This window comes from Anguilla anguilla, chromosome 17 (genome assembly GCF_013347855.1).
Source record: "Anguilla anguilla isolate fAngAng1 chromosome 17, fAngAng1.pri, whole genome shotgun sequence".
Classification (NCBI taxonomy): domain Eukaryota; kingdom Metazoa; phylum Chordata; class Actinopteri; order Anguilliformes; family Anguillidae; genus Anguilla; species Anguilla anguilla.
This window is the reverse complement of record NC_049217.1, coordinates 4180195-4200812: the sequence shown is the minus strand read 5'-3', so window position 1 is coordinate 4200812 and position 20618 is coordinate 4180195. Positions and strand designations below refer to the sequence as shown.

Sequence of the window (20618 nt, the reverse complement as noted above, 5' to 3'; positions counted from 1 at the left end):
TGCTGACTTGATTCTGAAATGTATCAGCATCTAAGTATCATGCTCCAGCAGAAAAACAAACAACATACACAGCGTTGAGCATATTTTAAGACTCGATGCAGTCGGTTGAAAACATATAGATTTCAACCGACCAGAATGGAGTATTAAGTTAGAAAACCAGTCGGTGTATGTGTAAGGATGCACCAGCGGCTGGAGGACAGGAGAATGACAGACAGTCTGACAGAGATTTACCTGTGGTTTATTCAGCGGAAACTCAACCATGGTCTGGATTTTATAGCTACAAATACAGTGAGACACAAAGGCTTCATGAAGTTGAAATCTTCCCAGATTGAGGCAGCCTTGGGGGGGTGTCAGGGGATTTCAGGGGAGTCAATCTATCCACCACACTGCATCGTTCCAAGCAACAAATTAAACCAAGTGTAACATTCTACATCACCTCACAGATTAAAAAATAATAATTTGGCACCCAATGCGGGGCTGAGTATATGCAGTTCCCTGCCTAAATTGGAATGGGCAATTATCTGCAGCCGCAGTGACAGTCATATGTAAACCCCACTTCTTCTTCGGGACCGGGTGGACTGTCGCAGTTCTCCTTCGAAACCCGTGGTGTCAACAGCTGCTTCTTTTCACACAGCAGACAACAGCTAAGCTTGCACAGGGTGGAGTCGGAGGAGGACCTTTCATATGCGGCTTTAACATGCGGTCCACGGGCACCCGATTGACCAGCTGGGGGCACCACATTACATTAGATTACATTTATTTGGCAGACGCTTTTATCCAAAGCGACGTACAAAAAGTGCATTTCATGATCATGGACAACTACAAAACACAGGTTCAATAAGATACAATACCTTTTTTGTACAGCTATTTCTAGCCAAGAACACAGTTTAGTTCACACAGTGAACACTATTCTGACCTAACCTCCTGCAAAGCCAACTAGGCAGAAGAACAAGCTACAGTATTAGGACAAATACAAATTACCAAAAAGTGCTGGGATGGGGGAACATGTAACGAGTGTCATGAAGGTGGGGGGGGGGGGGGGGGGGGGATTTAGAGTGAAATATACAGAGTGGTGGTAGTTAGTCCAGGTATAGTCTGAAGAGATGAGTCTTCACTAGCGATGAAACGTGGAAACTGACAGAACACTCCCATATACCCCGGGTGAAGCAATGGCTGATTGCATGTTGCCCTATGGAGCAACCAGCCACAGTCGGCGCGGGCACAGTTCAGATTCCATCCAAGGCTGTGGGACTCATCCATTCACAGACGATTTTCAGAGAAACTTTTTTTAGAAAAGCATTACTGATGTTCATTTAGCAGTCTCTTATCCGGAGTAACTCAAAATATTGGAGAAAATACGTGCATTCACTTCAATTATTTGAGTAATAGTACAAAACCTGGTCTACAACATTCCTAGATCAGTGAGATCCTCACAAAAGCATCAATGCATGATAATAATGCAGTACTAACCAAGAAGAGCACAAATACAGAATAAATTAGATTACAGATTACATCTATACCAAGCTCACTGCTGGTGAAATTCTATGGTTAACTACCACCGTTTCAAAGATGACACACAACTTTATATAGCAGTTAAACCATGTAAATATGTCCAGCTTTCCAAACAAGAAGCCTGTTTTAAGGATATAAAGACATTGATGACCCACAATGCTCATATAGGCCTATTGAATTTGGTTAAAATAGATATTGGCAGTAGGCCCAAGGTCGCTGAAACATGAGTTCTCATATTTTGCTTTAAATTTAGATGGCTTCACTGCCATAGCACATTGGGTTGTTAAAAACGTTAATGTGACTATTCATATCCCTACTTTCAGGCTCACATTAATAATACTGCAGTAATGTCCTTACTTCACCTTAGTAATATATCTAAAGTGAGGAAGATATTGTTCCTACATGATGATGAAGAAATGGTTCATGTATTTATAGCCTTTCACATGGACTACTGCAATGTTTTGCGAGCTGGTTCAATAAATCGTCCTTGAAAAAAGTTTCTAAATGTAACAGAATGCAACTTCTAAGGTACTTTCAAGGACTAAGAAAGGCGAACATACCAGTCCAGTGCTCACATCTCTTCATTGATTGACCACATTTTTGAGAATTGACTACTTCTTCTCGTACCTTAAAGGGGAATTAATTACCACAGTAGAATTAACTTTTAACTTGTAGAATAGAAGCAGTCTCCCTGATTACAATGAGTTCTCCCTAAGCTCTCTACCTGTAGTTTCAATAGAATACCACTGGTGAGAGAGAACTATGGGAGAGGAGACAAAGGCTTTAAGCCAGGCAAGGAGAAATGTATGGCTGACATTTGTTGACACTCCCTCGCACGAGAGCTGATAAGGGTGTTCTCCACGTCCACGCATTTCGATAAGTTATCTGACTAAAATATCGCACTTGTCTGCTGTTCTTTTCCGTAATTTGTTGCTTTTCTAAAGGATGCATCAACAGCGAAACAACCTGCTTGATTTTGATTTGACTTTTAGTGGAATAAAGAGAGAAGTACCCTGTGTTGGTTTAAGAAATCAATTTGCAGTATTGCCATTACTACTGCCACTTCAAAAAGAAATGTTTTCAATGTTGGGTTTTTAGCCACTTCACGTGTAATTACTGTTTACAAGGTTTGGGTCAGTTACCTCCATTCACACTGTCATTCCTCTGCAAGCATGGACATAAATGTGTTCGGTGAACACTTTTCAAGTCTCTGTGTTGTCCTTTTTAGAACACCTGCTTCTGAAGCTTGTGTAACTTTAGCCATCACAACCAAGCCCAGCTAAATAGCTCAATGTTTATTGTCAGTGCAGTTGAATGAACATTTTATTTGCTGAAATCGCTGGATCATGCTGTCCTTTGCAGAACTAAATTTCCCTTGCATGTTGCATGTCTTTGGGTGAGATTTTTAAGTATTTATCAAATGTAATTAATGTTAATACTTCATGACTTCAGCTCCATTGATTTGCATAATTAACCCACTGCAAAAGACTCAAACATGCACTTTACCTGTAACACATTACTGCCAGTAATAAATACAGTATATTATGTATTTGTTGACAGTAGTCTACTTGTGGCAATATAATGTGCGTATGGTAGATGGAGCAGTGGTAGTGATATGATGCTGGAACATAGCAATGACATGCTATTTTCATATGATTACCTAGCATGACAGATTGCAGCAGTAACAAAACAGCAGTAAGCTAATGTTAGCCAGCTTGACCGTGTTTGAGGAAAATGAGGAAGCTCGCTAGCTAGCAATGTGATTAACAATAGTACAAATTTTCCAGTGATCTGTGATTTCACCGCTCCCGTATCTGTACTTTGGACACCGTCTGTGTTCCCCACCTCGGACAAGGACAGAAGATCCTTGTTGTTAAATGGCCACAGAGAGCACATAAGGGCAAGTCCACTACGCTAGCTAACTCACAAGCTAATACTGTACAGCTGAAACAGCAAACTGCCCCAAATCTCTCCTTGACGTGAGTTCAGTCATCACCCCCTGCACCTATGTCAGAGGTATCTCCAAATTCATATTACTTGCCCACCGTAGTTCTTCAAAATGAGGAAGGGTAGAGCTGTACGTCATTATGACATATGCCTCTACAAAAATTTGCACCTTTCGCAGCTGATATCTCTGCACAGTGATTATCATGGCCAGCCACACAGAGTGAATTAATCAGTTAGGCCTTGATGTGTTAAATGAGCTAAATGTTGTTTTGCATTAAAGGGTTTAAATGGTCACTCTCCAGAATATCTTTGTAAACTGCTTTACTCTCCACAATTATTGCTCCATTCACAAGGTGCTGGTTATCTGAAAGTTCTGTGAATAACCTCCTACAGAGGTCCACTCTTACTCTTATCTCCTTATACATGTTCAGACTACAGACCCAGCACATTTACATACAAAAGCAGGTCCAGCACTTACATCTTCAGTTAATCCTATAGGTTAGTGCAGGGGCAGTGGATCAGGACCACAGATCTGCCAGGTGAGCTGAGCAGCCAGTGCTGCCACTCCATGTGAATGCTCTGATTGGCTGTTCTGTGCTGTACTGGTGCTATCAGTCCAGGACCCCTCATGGTTGCGTACACCTCTTTCATCTCATCTTCTCATAGCACACTGGGGCCTTTCCATATTATGCTTAGGCCTATATGTGTGCCGTGATTAACATACTATTTCCATACTTCCATCTCTACTTATGTTCTCCTTCCTGGGGGTGTCTGGCCCTCTCTCTCAGCCTGATTTAACAGACCATTCCAGTCCAAACACTCTCTTGGTTCCTGCCCACGCCACAATTATGTTATTGTTACGTTCCATGTCGCTGTGTGTTTCTCCCTCTAATGTTGCAGGAGGGCCATTCATCATCCCATTCGCTGTCCCCACTGTCAATCATCGTTATTCTGGTCCCGCCTCCACCAATCACATCCCTCCTCTGGAAGATAAAAGCTGTGTGGCTGCTGCCACTCGTTGTCTCTCTGTCATTGATCGCTGTTCGTTTTCGCTGTGTGTTTGTGTATGCCCATGTAGAGATTTAGAGACTTGTGTGTGTGTAAATGTTCCCTTGCTTGTGTGTATGTGTGGTTGTCTGTGTGTGGTTCAGGCCCTGCAGCAGGTAAGACAGAGGCCTCTATACACCGGTGCTACACGCAGGAGGAAACTTGTACAGACACATTAGAAAAGGGGTGGTTGCCAACCGTGTATCTTTTTTGTAAGAGTAGTTAGATAGGCAGTCTTTTGTTGTTCTTTGTTAGTTAGGCAGATTATCTTTTGTTCTAGCTCTGTTTGGTTTTGTTTATTTCATTTCTTTGGCTACATCTGTCTCTTGGCCTTGTGACCTAGTTGTGTCTTTGTTTTGTGTAAAAATGTGTACGAATGTAAATAGCACTTCACTTGCACTCTTATAATATAACACGTTTAATAGCACCTGCAACCTTGTCTGACCTGATTATTTCCACTAAACGTGCTCAACACCTTTTCACCCGGTCACTTTATTTCACTAAATATGTTACGTACTCCCTCCTACCCCTAGACACCTTGAGAGTCATAACAGTTATGTCATGTCATAATGGAACATGGTGGTGAAGATGCATCGCCCTGCTCTTCTGACATGCCTAACTGGGAGAGTATCATCGTTTGGTCCATGAACTCCGCCTGGATAGCACCCGGTTTCAGCTATATTTCAGTCTCTCTTCCATATCTTCACAGTTGCTCGGTAAACAGTGGAATGCTACATGGTAATTTAAACAAGGCTCTTCTTCCCGTGGGCGCCTTCCGCTTACATGATTGCCCACCGCAGCGTGACATCAGAAGTTGATTCTGGTTCTACTTCTTCCCGCACAGCCGTTGCAGTTTTTTCTGCACCCCATGCAGTCCCTACTGCCGCAGCCTAAACACACTACCCCCATTCAAATGAATGGGAGGACTGCCGTTTTTCCCGCATTGCCTGATCTGGTCTGAATGCAGCCTAACACCTGCCCAGCCATGGCAGAACAGGCTCCCTGTTTGCTGGGTTTCTCACAGGGTTTATACTGACTGGTGGATCATTGTTAAACCCCCACATGCTAGCTTTTTGGTGGCTCAGGCCTGGTACTTCCTATCTTTTCTCATTTTCCTGTTTTGCAGTTTTCATATTTTCTTGTAAAGGATCTTGGTACCAGTCTCTGTAAAAAAAAAAAAAGAAGTCTTTTATGAATAAATTCTGATTAAATTTGGTTGAACATTGCTAAGGTTTAAGGCCCAGCTGATGCAAGGCTGGGGGCTTCTGCGGAAAGGACAAAGCAAGGGCGTGCTGTTAGCTGAATAGCAAAGTGAAAGTGTTTAATAGGCTATCAACTAGTTAAATTAATGAGAGGCCTTGCCGAACACGAATGCTCACGGTCCACACTTTTGCCAAGGGAGAAGAGGGGTTAGGAGAGACGGAAGAGGGATCACATGAAGAGTACTCTTGAGCTAGCAAAGGTGCGATGATCAGTAATTACTAATCATAACATTTACACTCAAGCTTCAAGCGCTGGAGGGGAGAGCGCGCGTCTATGGAAAGGCTCATTCTGTATGATTGATTGTTTAATAAGGCTAATGAGGAGTTGACAAAGGACATTAAGAGCTCGAAGTCTCCTGGGCAGTAATGGGAATCCAGCGGCTGTCAGCGTAAAGACCCGAAGGTGAGAGAACTTCTGGTAGCCTGCTCAGCAGGGAAGAACGGAGAATTAGCGCACGACAAATGCTGCGCATGTACACAGCTGTTTCACTACTGCCCAGACACACACTGTCTTATTAGTTCATATTTTTATTTTTAAAGTGGATTCGCGTGTGTTTTCTTAGCACACCTGGGAACATGTGTTGGAAAATTAGCCTTTGGCTATAAACACTCACCGCAATGCACCTGATACTTGTTTTTAACGTTGTATAACAGTAGGACGTGCTGTCAGCTCGACACTTCAGGAAGTTGAGAGGCCAATAACACAACAATAAAGATATCCACACAGGTAGGCTACGATCTGATTATGTCGCTACTTTGATTTTCCCAGGTTTCCGCGGGACTTGTTGCTCATTGAAATTCTGTGCACAGCATGCTAATCAGCCTGTTAATGCAGCAATGTTGACAGGGCCTAGTTCCAAAATCTCCTGAGAAGGATATAAGCTGTAAATAATATGCACGCACTAATGTAATTAAGTCAGAGATGGTTAGACAGCTTGGCTATAAAAATCCAATGACGGTAAAATACTCCGAACATTCCGGGCTCATTTTACTGTGATTGCTTCGTGTTAATCCATAAGAGGTGGCAGTTAAGAAGTTGTAATCAGCAGTTGACTTCAAAACCCTGTTGGCGCACCAGACGCACACATGCGCAAAAACACGCGCCCATGCGCCAAAATTGGATACACGGACAAATGTCATTTGAATTGGTTCACTTGTACAGGACGTTTTTGTGTAAATGCAAAATTTTCCCAATGTAAGTTGTGCTGGATAAAGGCATCTGTCAATTAACAATGGCAATGAATAATTCTCCCAAGAGACAGAACTAGATACAAAAAGGCTGACATGCCAAGAGATAGACGTGAATGGAACTCCGTGGACCATTGCCTAAAGGAATATAGTATACGTAGTCCTTCATTTCCGCATCTATGGGCTCATCTCTCTGATGGAGAGATTCAATTTTGCTGCTACCTGTTCAGTTCTAGAGAATGTAAACCTACAGAATGTAAACCAGCAATGTGCATGTGTAGGACTGGGAGTACTTGGTATTGAACTTAACTTTTTATGAAAGAATTAATTATTTCTGACCACATTTTAGGATAATTCTTTTAACTGGATTTATTAGACTCTGTATGTACTTACCTGTGCAAATGCATTTGCAAACCCAGTAGGTGCTTGTCTGTGTTAGCAGAACACGTGTCTGGCTCCAAGGCAACAGTCAGCACCTCACAGTAAGTTTCCATCGCAGCACCCTTATAACCTATGAAATATAACCTGACAACAACGAAGGCAGCTGCTGCTAACCGGGGCTATGTGCTTGCAGGAGGACTCGGGGGAGTGAGGTGAAGATTTATTTTGGAAATCATATCTAAACTGCCATCTTAGGACGCCATCTTGTTTCTGTCCTCTATAGGTGAATAAGAGTCTCGGGCCAGTGCAACATCTCAGATTGCATAGAAGACACAATAAATCAAATGGGTGGTGGATTTTGGCAGAGAGAAAACTGTCATTCATGAAGCTGATGGAGATAGTGTGCACACTGTACATACAGTGCAGTGTGTAAGTATTTGGACAGTGCCAGACGTTTTTTTTAATTTTTTATTATTTGGCTTGGTACTCGAGCACATTGGATTTGAAATAAAACAGTAACTTGAGCTGACTTTCAGCTTTAAGTTGAGGGTGTTTACATCCATAGCAGGTAAAATAGAAATAAAATTTATGAGTGCTTGTGGATTTCTAAGTCATTCTATTGTTTAGAATCCCACACGGTGACAACTCAGTCCCTTTCGTTTTTAACATGTGTTATGATAAATGCTCGTTGCTGTTCTCACTGAATAGATATGGAGATTGCTACATTGTCTGGTCTGACCCTGGGGGATTAGCTAGCCAGCTGAAGAACTGTAACAGCAAGGACATTCAATAAAATGTGGGTTTGGATAAAGAAGTAACGTCCTGCTTTCTTCCTTTTTTCTGTCTGGCTTGATTAGCCTCCTTAAGGAATTTGCCTGTCCATCAATCCAGGTGCCCTTCTTCATGGATGCTGAGAGTTTGAATGTCAACCTCAAAATATCTGTGAGGTTATTTTCACACCTAGGATCTCCATCACCCTCTACTGGTAAATGTGGAAGCAGTTGAGCTGATGTGGTTCTATACATCCAGGCTCTATCTGTGCAATTGACGCCAATAAATATGTCTTGCTGCCTAGTTGCCAAAATTGTAGTCCTACACTATTTCATTTGGCTCCCCTCCCCACACTGGATATGTATCAACATTCTGTTCCCAAATGGGATATTTATCATGGTTTATGATTATTATATTTCCACAAAGGATATCAACCATCATTTTCATTCCAAACGGCATATTTCAACCGAGCATTCTTCACAAACTGTATATTTTTTCATGATTTTAATCACACTGTATATTCACCCTGTACCCTCCTCCCACACTGTATATTCACCCTGTACCCTCCTCCCACACTGCATATTCACCCTGTACCCTCCTCCCACACTGCATATTCACCCTGTACCCTCCTCCCACACTGCATATTCACCCTGTACCCTCCTCCCACACTGCATATTCACCCTGTACCCTCCTCCCACACTGCATATTTTACCACAATTCGGTTCCCAAACAGGATGCTTATCACGATTGTCATGATTTTCCCTGATTTATCATAACTCACCATGATTCCATTTTAAGTGTATCTGCCATGATTATAATCTCACTCTGTGTATTTCAATAGCCTTATTCCAAATCATCTTATTTACTATGAATCTATTCCTACATGAAATACTTACTTTGATAACCATGTTCTATCTTGATGCAACAGAGTTTCTGTTGACTCAAAGTATATTTACCATTATTTTAATCCTACAAGGTATGGTTATATTACACACAGACTTTAATTTATATTTACCCTGATTTACTATGATGCTATGATATTTTCCATTATTATTGTCCCACACTGCATATGTTGATGGGGACCTCTTCTCAAACTGGATATTTACCCTGAGTATACTTGCATATGGAATATTTCCACACTTACCATGTTTTATTATGATTTGCATTCATCATATTTCCGCTAAGCATATTTACCATGATTCTGTTCCCAAACTGGATATTTATCATTATTACCATGATTTACCATGGCTTACCCTGATTATATAACATAACATAACATAACGTAAAACGAGAACAGGCCATTCAGCCCAACACTGCTCATCTCACCTACCACTAAACTGTACTTAATGCTTAGTTTACCTAAAAGCTAGATAGTATCTAACACTGTATCAAGCCGGGCCTTGAATACCCCCAGTGTTTCTGCCTCCACTACATGTCCAGGCAAGCTATTCCATACAGTGACCACTCTCTGTGTGAAAAATATTTCCTAATGTCTGTGTGAAATTTACCCTTTGCCAGTATCATTACCACAGATCATATTTACCATACTAAAATCCCACACAGCATATTTACCAAGACTCCTCTTCCGAAACAGCATATATATCATAATTCTGTTCAATTACAGGACATTTGCATGATTACCAAATTTACTGATTTACCCTGATCTACCATAATTATATTTACCATTATCACCCCACACTGCATACATTTCCAAACTGTAAAAGCAAACTTACCATGATCCTTTCCCCACACATAATTGCAATTATTCTTCCCAAACAGGATATGTGCCATAGTTCTTTTTCTACATGGGATATTCACCATGATTATCACAATTTAAACTGTTTCTATTGTATATTTACCATAATTATATTCACAAGCATGACATTCACCATAGTTCTTTTTTCCAATTGGAAATTTATCAAGTTTCTATTCCTGCACAGGCTATGATTTTATGGGTAATTAGGATATTGAACTAGGGTAATGGGTTGAGGGTTGAGGTTCTTTTAAGGAAGGAGTAATGTATAAAATGATACTTATGGTTAAGGGGGGAGGGGAGGAATATTCAATGTGGTGATGAATCAACTGCAGCCCCACCAGTGGATGTAAGGATTTATTCATAATGGCAATGTTTGGTGAAAGGATATAACACATTCCAAGCCCGCCCCCCAGTGGCAAGCATGCATATTACACAGCGTTAGAAAAATCAAGAGTCCATCCCAAGAATCAGCCCAGCAACAATCTAATAAATTAAACAAGACCTTTTTTTTTTTTTTTTTAAGGCAGAAATATTAGAATTTTTTAAATTAAATTATAAATATATATAAATATATATGTTCTCTGATGTATAGAGTATAAGAGCTGTCAGAAATGTGTATGCTAATATTGGGGAAAAAGATGCATCACTATGTTACGGATTCCAGCAGTTATACACACCAGTAAAAAAAGAAATAAAAAGTTGAGACAAAGAGAAAACAGTGACTCACACAATTTATTCCCTAGACATATACAGACTTCCAGTATTAGCCTGGGGGTAGCTATTTACCTGTATTTCATCAAAAGAGGGTACTATCAACTAATGAAAAACAATTGTATTACCCTTCTCTTCCATTAAATCCCATTGGGACAACTTTTTCTGGTCCAAATGATTTCTAGTAACTGCAAGATGGGACGTGTATATGTTCAGGATGTTCATGAACTGTGCTTTCATCTGTCCTCAGTCCTGCAGAATTGTCAGTACTGGTTTATAAGCCATCTATTTTGAATAAATACAAAAGGTAACAGAGTGAATCTGATCAAAGAATGGTCAGTATCTTTGATGGAAAAATGATGTTTTTAAGATGGTGGATTAAGATATTAATCAATAAACCGTGCAGTGTGGTATGACTCACAGCTATATTGAGACACTGAGCTCTGCCAGGAGCAATCTCAAAGGGGAGGGATAGTCCACAAGTCTGGAGGTCTATTGATCTGGCGAAAAAAAGTCCAATGTACTTTTTCGGGGAGGATCGGTTCCAAGAATTAAATTGAATTAAATTAATATTTTTTTATATTAGTGTTGAATCTGTAGGATGTTGGCAAGTTGCTTGTTTCTCTTTAAAAGTTATTGTTGCTTGTCCCTGGTATTTGTGAACCACCGCCTGCTAGTTGGTAAGTTTTCAGGGAACAGTTGGAGCACTCCGATAGTAAAGCATATGAGGTCACAAAAAAAGACAGCGGCACACATCTGAGGTTACAAAAACATAAAAATCTATTTTTCCATAATGCTGAGACAGTATCTTCCTCAAAACAATCAAGTTTATATTCTTGTATTATCAGTGTGAGCCCAAAAGGGGATGTCTGAGACAGTTTTTACTAGTATATTGGCTGTGACTGCATGCCATCTAAATCTAAGGAAAAAATATAGCAAGGAGTGCTACAAATACATTCAGTTTGCATTGAGAATGTTCAAGAAGTCAATAAACAATTGTTTTGACATATTGGCAAATTTTGTTCAGTTGCTATCACAGTGGATGCAATAACTAGCTAAACTAGCCACTCTCCACTTGGCACATGGCAGCTACTTCTTTACAGCTCCTACCAAAAACAAGAAACTGTTTCACCTTGCAATGGCTTCTTGGGGGACGGATGTAAACAATATTTGAATTAACCACAGGGGTTGCTGCAGTGTCATTATGTTACCCACCTGTGCTATTTCTACCCCAAAATGCATTCATTGGTTTACTATGGATTTACATAAATCATAACAAACACAGTGTCTGTAATTCTAAACCTCTTTACTATTATTTATAATTTATACACTCAATTAACACTTGAATTATAATTTGATTGTACATATACAATTGCAGAATAGAAAACATAATTTTGACTGCAGAGTGGAGATTTAATATATTTATAGACAGATAAATAATTCATGTGTAAATACAATAGAACACAGTCAAGCAGTGTGCTACAAATTACGAAATTATTTTAATTTAAACAAAATGTAAATGGATGGTGTTTTTGCGTTCAATACTACGAAAAAATAATCACAGGAAAGCGTGAAATCAAACTTTTATTTTGAAAATTTCAGCTCTCGCGCTTACCGGAAGTTACTTTCTTTTTTATATTAGCTGCTACCTTCACATTTCTGCTTTCAAGCATCGAGATATATCAAGTTGTGTGGGGCAGAGGCGTACTTTCATGTATTGTTATTATCTGGTCATGTTTATGGCCAGAGCAATGTACTTTATCGCCAGGGGAAAAGCCAATTAACTTTTGGGCAGAGGGCGTGTTTTTCGGTCTACGTAGAAAGTGGAAGTTCAGAGGCCAGAGTTCGAATCGGAAGTGTTGAGCGAGAGTGAGCGGAAAGTAGCAAGCTACAATTTGCTAACTGGTGCTAACTCGTTCGTCTTGGCTATTCTCGTAGCTTTCAGTTCGCATATGTCCTATGATTTCTGTCTGATTGGTTAGCTATCATCACTGATCGAAAATGCAGGAATTGATCTCTTCAGTGGATCATATAAAATTTGATCTGGAGATTGCTGTGGAACAGCAGTTAGGAGCCCAGCCTCTGCCATTCCCTGGAATGGACAGTAAGTGACGTTATAAATATCGTAGCTAAAAGCATTAGTGCTGGCTAATTCTGCTTAAAATATGATTTCAACAAGCCCTACGCGCCAGCACATAACATTGACTCAGCTTACAAGTTGGTAACGAGTTCAGTAAATTCGCAAGCATTACCTTGCATCAACACTGACTCCTTTATCTAGTTTTCACTTTGCTAACTATGTAGCCAGCTAGTCTGCAACAAGTATACAGCCAGTATCAGCTAGCGGCAGTTGATGTATAACAGTTGTTGGCGACCTAACTTTCATAATGTTTGTGGTGGTGGTTTGCAATTGGGCTGCCCTATATTGTGTTTGACAGTAATATTACAAAGCTACGTAACTTCGCCAAACCTGAAGTTCACGTTAGCTGAGATGGTAGTTGATGGTGATTAAAAATAGCCTATCTGCAGCGCTCCTGGTAGCAAGTTGAAGTGAAGACAAAATCACATATCTGAGATGCAGCTTCAATTGCTGCTTGCACTTACTGTCAATTTCGCCATATGAATATTTTTTAACATTCCTAAATGCTTTTCAGAATCAGGAGCGGCGGTGTGTGAGTTCTTTCTGAAAGCTACCTGTTTAAAAGGTACGTGTTTAAAAGGTACGTGTTAGAGTTACTTCTTAAGAGCGTTAATGAGATGCATTTACTAGCTATCTCGTCATCTGTGTGGCATTTGAAATATTAAACCACGTATAAGACCACGTGTGTAAGTAAGGACATTTTTTGTGTACCTTTTATACCGTCATGCTTTTAAACTATTTTTATAATTCACCCTTAATTGACTGTTACATCTTAAGAATATGATTGAAGATCCCTAAATCCCTAATTCCTAATTATAATTTTACCGATTTTTCACTGAACAATGCAGCCAGAACTACAGTATTGAATTTGACAGTATTGGAAACAAGAACTTTGCTTTTTTATTTTTATAATTTTAGTTTGTGTATGAAAAATCATACACAAACTAAAATTATTTAGAAATTTTTTTTTAAATAAAAATAAAATATTTGTAATATTAAATTAGTTTATGCTGCTTGGTAAATATCGAATTCATGTTTTTTAATTCATTTCCTATTCCACTATTGTATGGACTATGAAGTCCATACAATAAAGGAATTTTACTGACTTAAAAGTATATACTTTGTAGAGGATGGCCCTATTGCACAGACTAACAGCGGTAACAAAATCTCCAGTGCATAACAATCGGGTTGTTTTTCCCGATTTGCTTTTTATTGCTTTCTGAAGGAGGGATGTGTCCCTTCCGTCACATCAGTGGAGAGAAAACTGTGGTGTGCAAACACTGGCTGAGGGGACTCTGCAAGAAGGGGGACCAGTGCGAGTTTCTGCACGAGTACGACATGACCAAGATGCCCGAGTGCTATTTCTACTCCAAATTCGGTCTGTGAGCTTGACGAACCTTGCACTGTGGCACCTTGCTAATAATATATTTATCATATTTATACCGATCCACTGTCTATATTGTTTATAACTGTCTACACTGTTTATATCACATTGTATTGTATTCATATTTATCAATATTGTATTCATATTTATTCACTTATGTACATACACCTTACTGGACTTTACTGCTTCTCTTGCACTTCTGGGTAGATGCTAACTGCATTTCGTTGTCTCAGTACGTGTACTCTGTGCAATGACAATAAAGTTGAATCTAAATCTAAATCTGAATCTTGACTCTGTCGGATAATAGCAAATGCAGTTTTCCTGCCCGTTTTATTTTTGGCCTTCCCACCATAATTCCAACTCGTTCTTCCTTTGTAGGAGAGTGCAGTAACAAAGAATGCCCGTTCTTACACATTGACCCTGAGTCGAAGATCAAAGATTGTCCATGGTATGACAGAGGATTCTGTAAACACGGTAAGTTATCGTGAAAACCAAACGTATTGTAAAGAGACAAATATTGAGTAAAAACAGCTCAAGGTATGTCAGGGTATATTTTTGATCAGTCTTATGATCTCAAAGATGGGGTCATGAATATATTGTCTAAATTTGATGATGAATAAGAGATCAACCTTTTTTGTCACAAATATCTGCTTGTGGGTGCCATTAACAACAGGTACTACAATTATACAGTTAACCGTAGAACTGGGCATATACAGTTCTTAACTACAATGAATTGTATTAGCCTACACAAAAATGTATGTTCATTCTCCCTTATGCACATTTGCATGCTATTATGTAATAAATTTAGCAATATATATGCATGACTCCTCTTTTAGATTTTTAAACCATTTCCTGGTCTCCTTCATTTTCCTTCAAACTTGACATTAAAGAGGCTTGATGTTAAATGATGAAGTAAAAATTTTCTACAAAATGTGTTTGTAACAATACCTATAGAAAAAAAACATGGCAAAACACACAAACCGTGTCCAAGACAAGTTAGCTTTCTACATTGATGTACAAATCCTATCATACTATATGATATGGACAGATGCACTTCAAAATTTTTATCAATGGCAGGTGCATTTCAAAACAAAATCACAAACAGGAAATTACGAGATTCTTAATTTACCATTCTCTGTATTTTAGTTAACCCCTGCCAAGTGGAGAGTCCCTTTTTAAATTGCTCCAACTGTGCCCTGAAAATTCTTCCAGACTGCTTGTTCATCATCCTGCCTTCGAGGACGGCTGCCTGGAGGTTGCTTGGTTACGAGTCCTGTTCTCATTTGCTCCTCCTCTTCCTCAGGTCCTGACTGCCGGCACAGGCACACGCGGAGGGTCATCTGCGTCAACTACCTGGTCGGCTTCTGTCCGGAAGGCCGCTCTTGTAAATTCATGCAGTGAGTTCAGATCGTTTCCTTCTCGCATTTTCCCCTCGTTCCCCCTTTTGCGTTAAGATGTGCAGGACTGCTGCATTTTCGAAACGATGATTCTGATTTGTGGTTACCGGTACAGCTAGATGTGAACGTGTCTCTGTGTTCTGAGAGAGTGGAATACGGATTGGCTGTTAAATTGTTAAATTGATGTCATTCCTTTAGCCCACGCTTTGAGCTTCCTCTGGGTGCAACAGAACAACCGCCTCTGCCGCAGCAGCCACAGGCTCAAAAGGTACAGTGTCTTGAAGTTTTTTGATTTTTCCCGTAGTTGGTGCAGGCACCTGTGTGTCTGTTGGCTTGCTCCAACAGCCTCTTAACATCACACATTGCATTCATGTCTAAATAAAGGTCTTCTTGTTTGAAAACTGACTACGGCCAATGATAACGAATGTAGCCGCCACATCAGGCTCAGGATGAAGAGGAACTGTCCTGTTCTTCTCGTGTACAATGCAATGTCTAATGGCCAAAAAATAAAATCATCTTGGGTTGAGCACCTATTCAGCACAACGGTTTAAAAAAAAAGAAAGTTTCTACTTATAAAGTCTTTATCCTCAATTTTTTCCTTTTAATTTTCTTTCCATTGCAGAACATCCAGCCCTTGAACAGGTCTTCATTATCGCTCATCCAGCTAACCAGCCCCAACATGAACTCCAACCACCAGAGGCCACAGCATACCTTCGGGGCAATGCACTCCCACAATAACATGGGCAACAGAGGGCCCCGTCCACTGGACCAAGTCACCTGCTATAAGGTATCCAGCATCAGTATCCATCTGTCTTTTAAAAAATGTATAAATCTATGGATCATACCATCCATCTTTTAAAAAATGTATATGTATATCAATGGATCATACCATCCTTCTTTTAAAAAATGTATATCTATGCATCATACCTTCCTTTAAAAAAAAAAAAAAACATCTATATAAAATTTGAAAAGGATTGAATTGGATTTCTTATATATTTAGCATTACATTTTCATTATTAAAGTTTATATTCACTAATCACCTTCGGTGCATTGTAACGGCAGAAATCCGGCGTTTTGCGTAAGTTCCTTTGCGAGGCTACGCTTGCTGCTTTTAGCGCTGACGCTCCTTCTGTTTGTTTGATCTCCTCAGTGTGGCGAGAAGGGACACTACGCCAACAAATGTACAAAGGGACACCTGGCTTTCCTGAGCGGGCAGTAGCACCCGTCGGCTCACCGGACAAGCTTTCGCCCCCCCTCCCCCCTCCCCCCCCGAGCGACCCGGGGACCGGGACCCCCATGAGCAGCACTGGCGAAACGTCTGGGTGCGCCGGCCCCCAGTCCAGTAAGCATTGAAAACGGAAATGGCGGCGGAAGTCCGAGGATTTGGTGATTCTCGTTGCTGCAGAACGGTGAAACAGCCCCCTGGGCGAAGGTGCGAACAGAAACCGCTCGCAGCCAATGAGTGAATTTGTAACTATTTTGGGTTCCGGAACCCTGAACCATTTCAGAATCTTTTTTATTGTAATTTTTTTTTTGTCTGTGATGAAAGAAGTAATTGTATCGTCATCTCAAGCTACCGGCTGTTCTTTGTCTCTCCGCTATTGCAGGGTTATAACTTGCATAAGACAACGTTTTCAAGTACAGGACACATTTTGTTGGCAGCTCTAGTGCTTTCCAGCAATGAAGTACTATTACAGTCAATTTGTATCTTGTAATTTCAAAAATAAAAACTAGCAATTTAATTGCTTTACTGGACGGTAGTTAAATTTCTTGTACATGCTTAGATATTTACTACAAAAATGGGATGGAAAATTGAAAGGATTTTGTAGATGTTATCTGGTTAAAAAAATAATTCAAGATAATACCAATAATCCCATTGGTTAATGGGAGCCAGGCAGTCATACCGCCAATTAGGGTTGGTATTTTAACACCTGCTTTTTAATTGCACATTCATTTTTACGCATCAACTTGGACCTACACGTCCAACACAGCAGAGTCAAGAAGGTAAACATGCTATGAAATTTTTTCATCACATAAAATGAAAGATGGATACGTACTTAAAAATTTTCACTACTGAAACGTGCCAAATTTAATTTCTGTAGCCATTGTTTAATGTGTATATAGATTACTGCAATCTGACTGGTTCATGGCAGCCATGATTTCTGGAAAATATAACTCATGAAATGGAACTAGTTAAAGTTCATTAGTAGCAACCAACTGTTTTGGCGTTTATAGGAGTGCCTGATACGATTAGCACATGCAGTCTTTCCTCTTTAATTCTGTCTTTACTAGAATGTGGCCAATGGTGCTCATACCTATACAACTTGGCTTGCTATTTCTAGCACAATTGCCCAGTACAACTGGACACCAACCAATTATTTCTGCAGCTGTGGAGCTTTGAAACTGCATGACTTGGTTAAAGCCCCTCTTGTGAATATGCTGTGCATCCCCATTGCCACGTTCACTTTGGACCATAAAGAGGAACTGACATACAATACACGGGGATGTTTTTAAGCAGATGGTCGTGTACTGGGGCAAAGGTTTTTTTTTAATGGTGTGGTGGGCTTATTTTCATACTGGTGTGCATTGCCCGAGCGAATTGTACACTTGGCCGAATAAAAACCTGTTCATAATATGCATATGCGTTTTACTCTGGGTAAAGACTTAATTTAACAGGCAGAGTTAACGTAGCCAGCCCATTTATCTTCTAGTGGTGTGCTTCAATGTCCACTTAATTGTTTTTAGCAATTCCAAAGTTAAAAACTCTCACGCAAAGGTTCTTGTGCAAACATTTCAAACATGGTACCTCAGGTCAAAACGGTGTTTAAGCTTTCCCCCCCACTTGTTAATATTGAGGTCTTTCCATTAAATTGATTGTGGACAGATTTGTAACTGACAACCCATCTGCCTCTTGATTTGTTAACAATCTCCATTAGTCATATTCATGTGAAAGCATGAAAAAAAAGCCTACAATTTAAGAGAAGATAAACTGTTGCTAATGGAAACAACCAAATAACCATGTCACTGGGGTGATTAAATTTTATTGGTCACAGGTATACTTCACACAAAGCAGAAAGCATACAGGTGCGGCAAGAGAACCTGAGGTCACTGTCAGCAGAGTGGGTGGGGTTCAATGGTACTTCCTCCAACGGTCATGCTCTTAAAAAAAACAAAACAAACAATATAGTTAAAGTCTCGATCTAAACACAACACACTTTGTCCTAAAATTTGAGGAAGCAGAATTTTGTTTTGATCTAATGTCATCTGTATTACAAACATATGGTGGAGCATCAATACGCAAAGGAAGACCCGTGAAACGGCAAACACTCACTTATGTGGTCGTACTCCCAGAGGTAGCTCAAGGCTACATAACCAGCTAGTAACATGGCAACGCCGCCGATTCCACCCTTCTTCACGTTGATGTACTTATTGTAATATCTGTCGTGCCCTGTAGGTATTCAACGAACAATCTTTGATTATGGTGCTTTGACGGGTTTTAGATGTCTCTACAGCCACAACGTAAAACAAGTTGAACTTTTAGTTTAAAGCTCGCATTAGAGTTCCCAGGCTCACCTCTGCGGATAGAGGAAAGGATTCCGTTGGGCGTGAAGTCCCTTGAAAAGACCCAGGATGGGAGCTCTCCCATCTTGACATCAAGCAGCCTCTTCTCGGTCACGGGCACTGCAAAACAGGTTTGAGTCACAATACATTGGGATGGTTAAACGGTAAGTTGATAAAGGATAAGAATGTGACATGCTGTAGAGCGGAGGGCGGAGCGAGCTTCATTAAATATTAGATAACCAACCTTAAGAAGACTAGATCCCTATATGGTTTGCACTTTTTGCAACGCGCTGCAAAATGCTTTCTAAATGACCGTTAAGTCGCAAAAATGAAATCGTGTAATTACAGACTATCAAACTGACTATCATCACTAGAGACTATCAAAACACAACCAGATCAATAGCAGAATTATTGCACAAAGGTTGTCCAATGTCAACAGTGCCGATACCTGATTTGTGTCCGTTATGCACCGTACCAGCATCATATAGTATCCAATATCTCGCTCACTACCAAGACATCTAGCGAGCTCTCGACGAGGTGGGTTGAATTAATAACATCTTGCAAAACAAACACTAGCTAGAGTGCATTTCAGCTACATAGCAAGTGCGTGGAGCAAAGGGAACTAGCGCAACAGCCACCAGACAAATAAGACCAGTGATCTTACTGCATATCATGTGCATTGAGGGAATGGAAACTGGCCATCTGTTAAGCTTTTCTATAATTATAACATCGCAAACTTTTGCGTTAGGTAGCACACTTACGGCGCAAGGAAGTAGCCAAGTAGTTAATATTAGCTAGCCAAGTTGGAAGCTAGCTATGCTGTTAATAAAGCAAAGTGGCTAATATTAGTTAGCCAGCTTAACAGTACGCAGTTGGAATCAACCATATCACAGGACTGCGTCAATAGTTTTTCCAATATATTTAGCAGAATCGTTTATAGTTGTATTTGTTAACGTTAGCTACACATAGCTATGTTGACTGACAATGACAGCAAAGTCCTTGACCTGACTCGCAAGGAAAGGTCTCCGATGCGGCCTCCTAACAATCATTTACATTAAACTAAGCACAAAATAAAACCAGCTTAAATGGCGAATGTCAGTGAAAGAGTAACTGGTAGTATACAACAAATAAAAAATTACTATAAAAAGACACATTTAACCTATTCAATCCATTCACTATGCTCAACTAGCTTAAAACCTTACCTGGTCTGTCCGCCATCTTGCCTAATGCTCGACCATTCAGACCGCTTTGAATCATGGGAGAGGAAATAAGACGAGTGCATTGTGGGAGAAGAGAAACGTTTTGCAGATACCTTTCCAAAATAAAATGGTAAAATATATAAAATGCATTCCAGTGGGATAACAGGAACTTAGGTGCAAAACATTTGGTTGGCATTGACTGTGAGCGGGAATCATCACCGTCAGTCTGTGAACATGATCAACGAGAAGTTGCCAAACGAAGATTTCCTGAGATAGGCCTTCATGTGTATGGTAAAGATAACTAATTGTGATTTGCAGATAATTTCATGTTTTCATTTTTTTTTTTTTTTTTTTTTTTGATA

At 40.0% G+C, this 20618-nt stretch overlaps 2 protein-coding genes and 1 long non-coding RNA gene across 4 annotated transcripts; 2 read left to right on the top strand and 1 right to left on the bottom strand.

Annotated features, from left to right (window-relative positions):
• Positions 1-6008: 6008 nt before the first annotated feature.
• Positions 6009-8973, top strand: LOC118217292. The gene is made up of 5 exons (XR_004763159.1): positions 6009-6171; positions 6423-6495; positions 7376-7438; positions 7531-7766; positions 8195-8973. It is a non-coding gene; the product is annotated as an uncharacterized LOC118217292 (long non-coding RNA).
• Positions 8974-12294: 3321 nt separating this feature from the next.
• Positions 12295-18131, top strand: cpsf4 (cleavage and polyadenylation specific factor 4). Of its 2 annotated transcripts, none has more exons than XM_035399256.1 (8): positions 12295-12679; positions 13230-13295; positions 13941-14093; positions 14478-14573; positions 15403-15496; positions 15695-15764; positions 16119-16283; positions 16647-18131. In XM_035399256.1, the coding sequence occupies exons 1-8, from the start codon at positions 12577-12579 to the stop codon at positions 16713-16715; spliced, it is 816 nt and encodes a 271-aa protein (XP_035255147.1). In that variant the 5' UTR covers positions 12295-12576; the 3' UTR covers positions 16716-18131. The 2 variants fall into 2 exon arrangements, with proteins under 2 accessions (XP_035255147.1, XP_035255148.1); XM_035399257.1 differs by having other exon boundaries at positions 12300-12679; positions 13230-13280.
• A 386-nt stretch (positions 18132-18517) lies between these two features.
• On the bottom strand, positions 18518-20375 carry LOC118217342 (ATP synthase subunit f, mitochondrial-like). Its single transcript, XM_035399258.1, has 4 exons — positions 20260-20375; positions 19070-19177; positions 18828-18944; positions 18518-18655 (listed from the first exon to the last, which is right to left on the bottom strand). The coding sequence occupies exons 1-4, from the start codon at positions 20312-20314 to the stop codon at positions 18627-18629; spliced, it is 309 nt and encodes a 102-aa protein (XP_035255149.1). The 5' UTR covers positions 20315-20375; the 3' UTR covers positions 18518-18626.
• Positions 20376-20618: the final 243 nt, after the last annotated feature.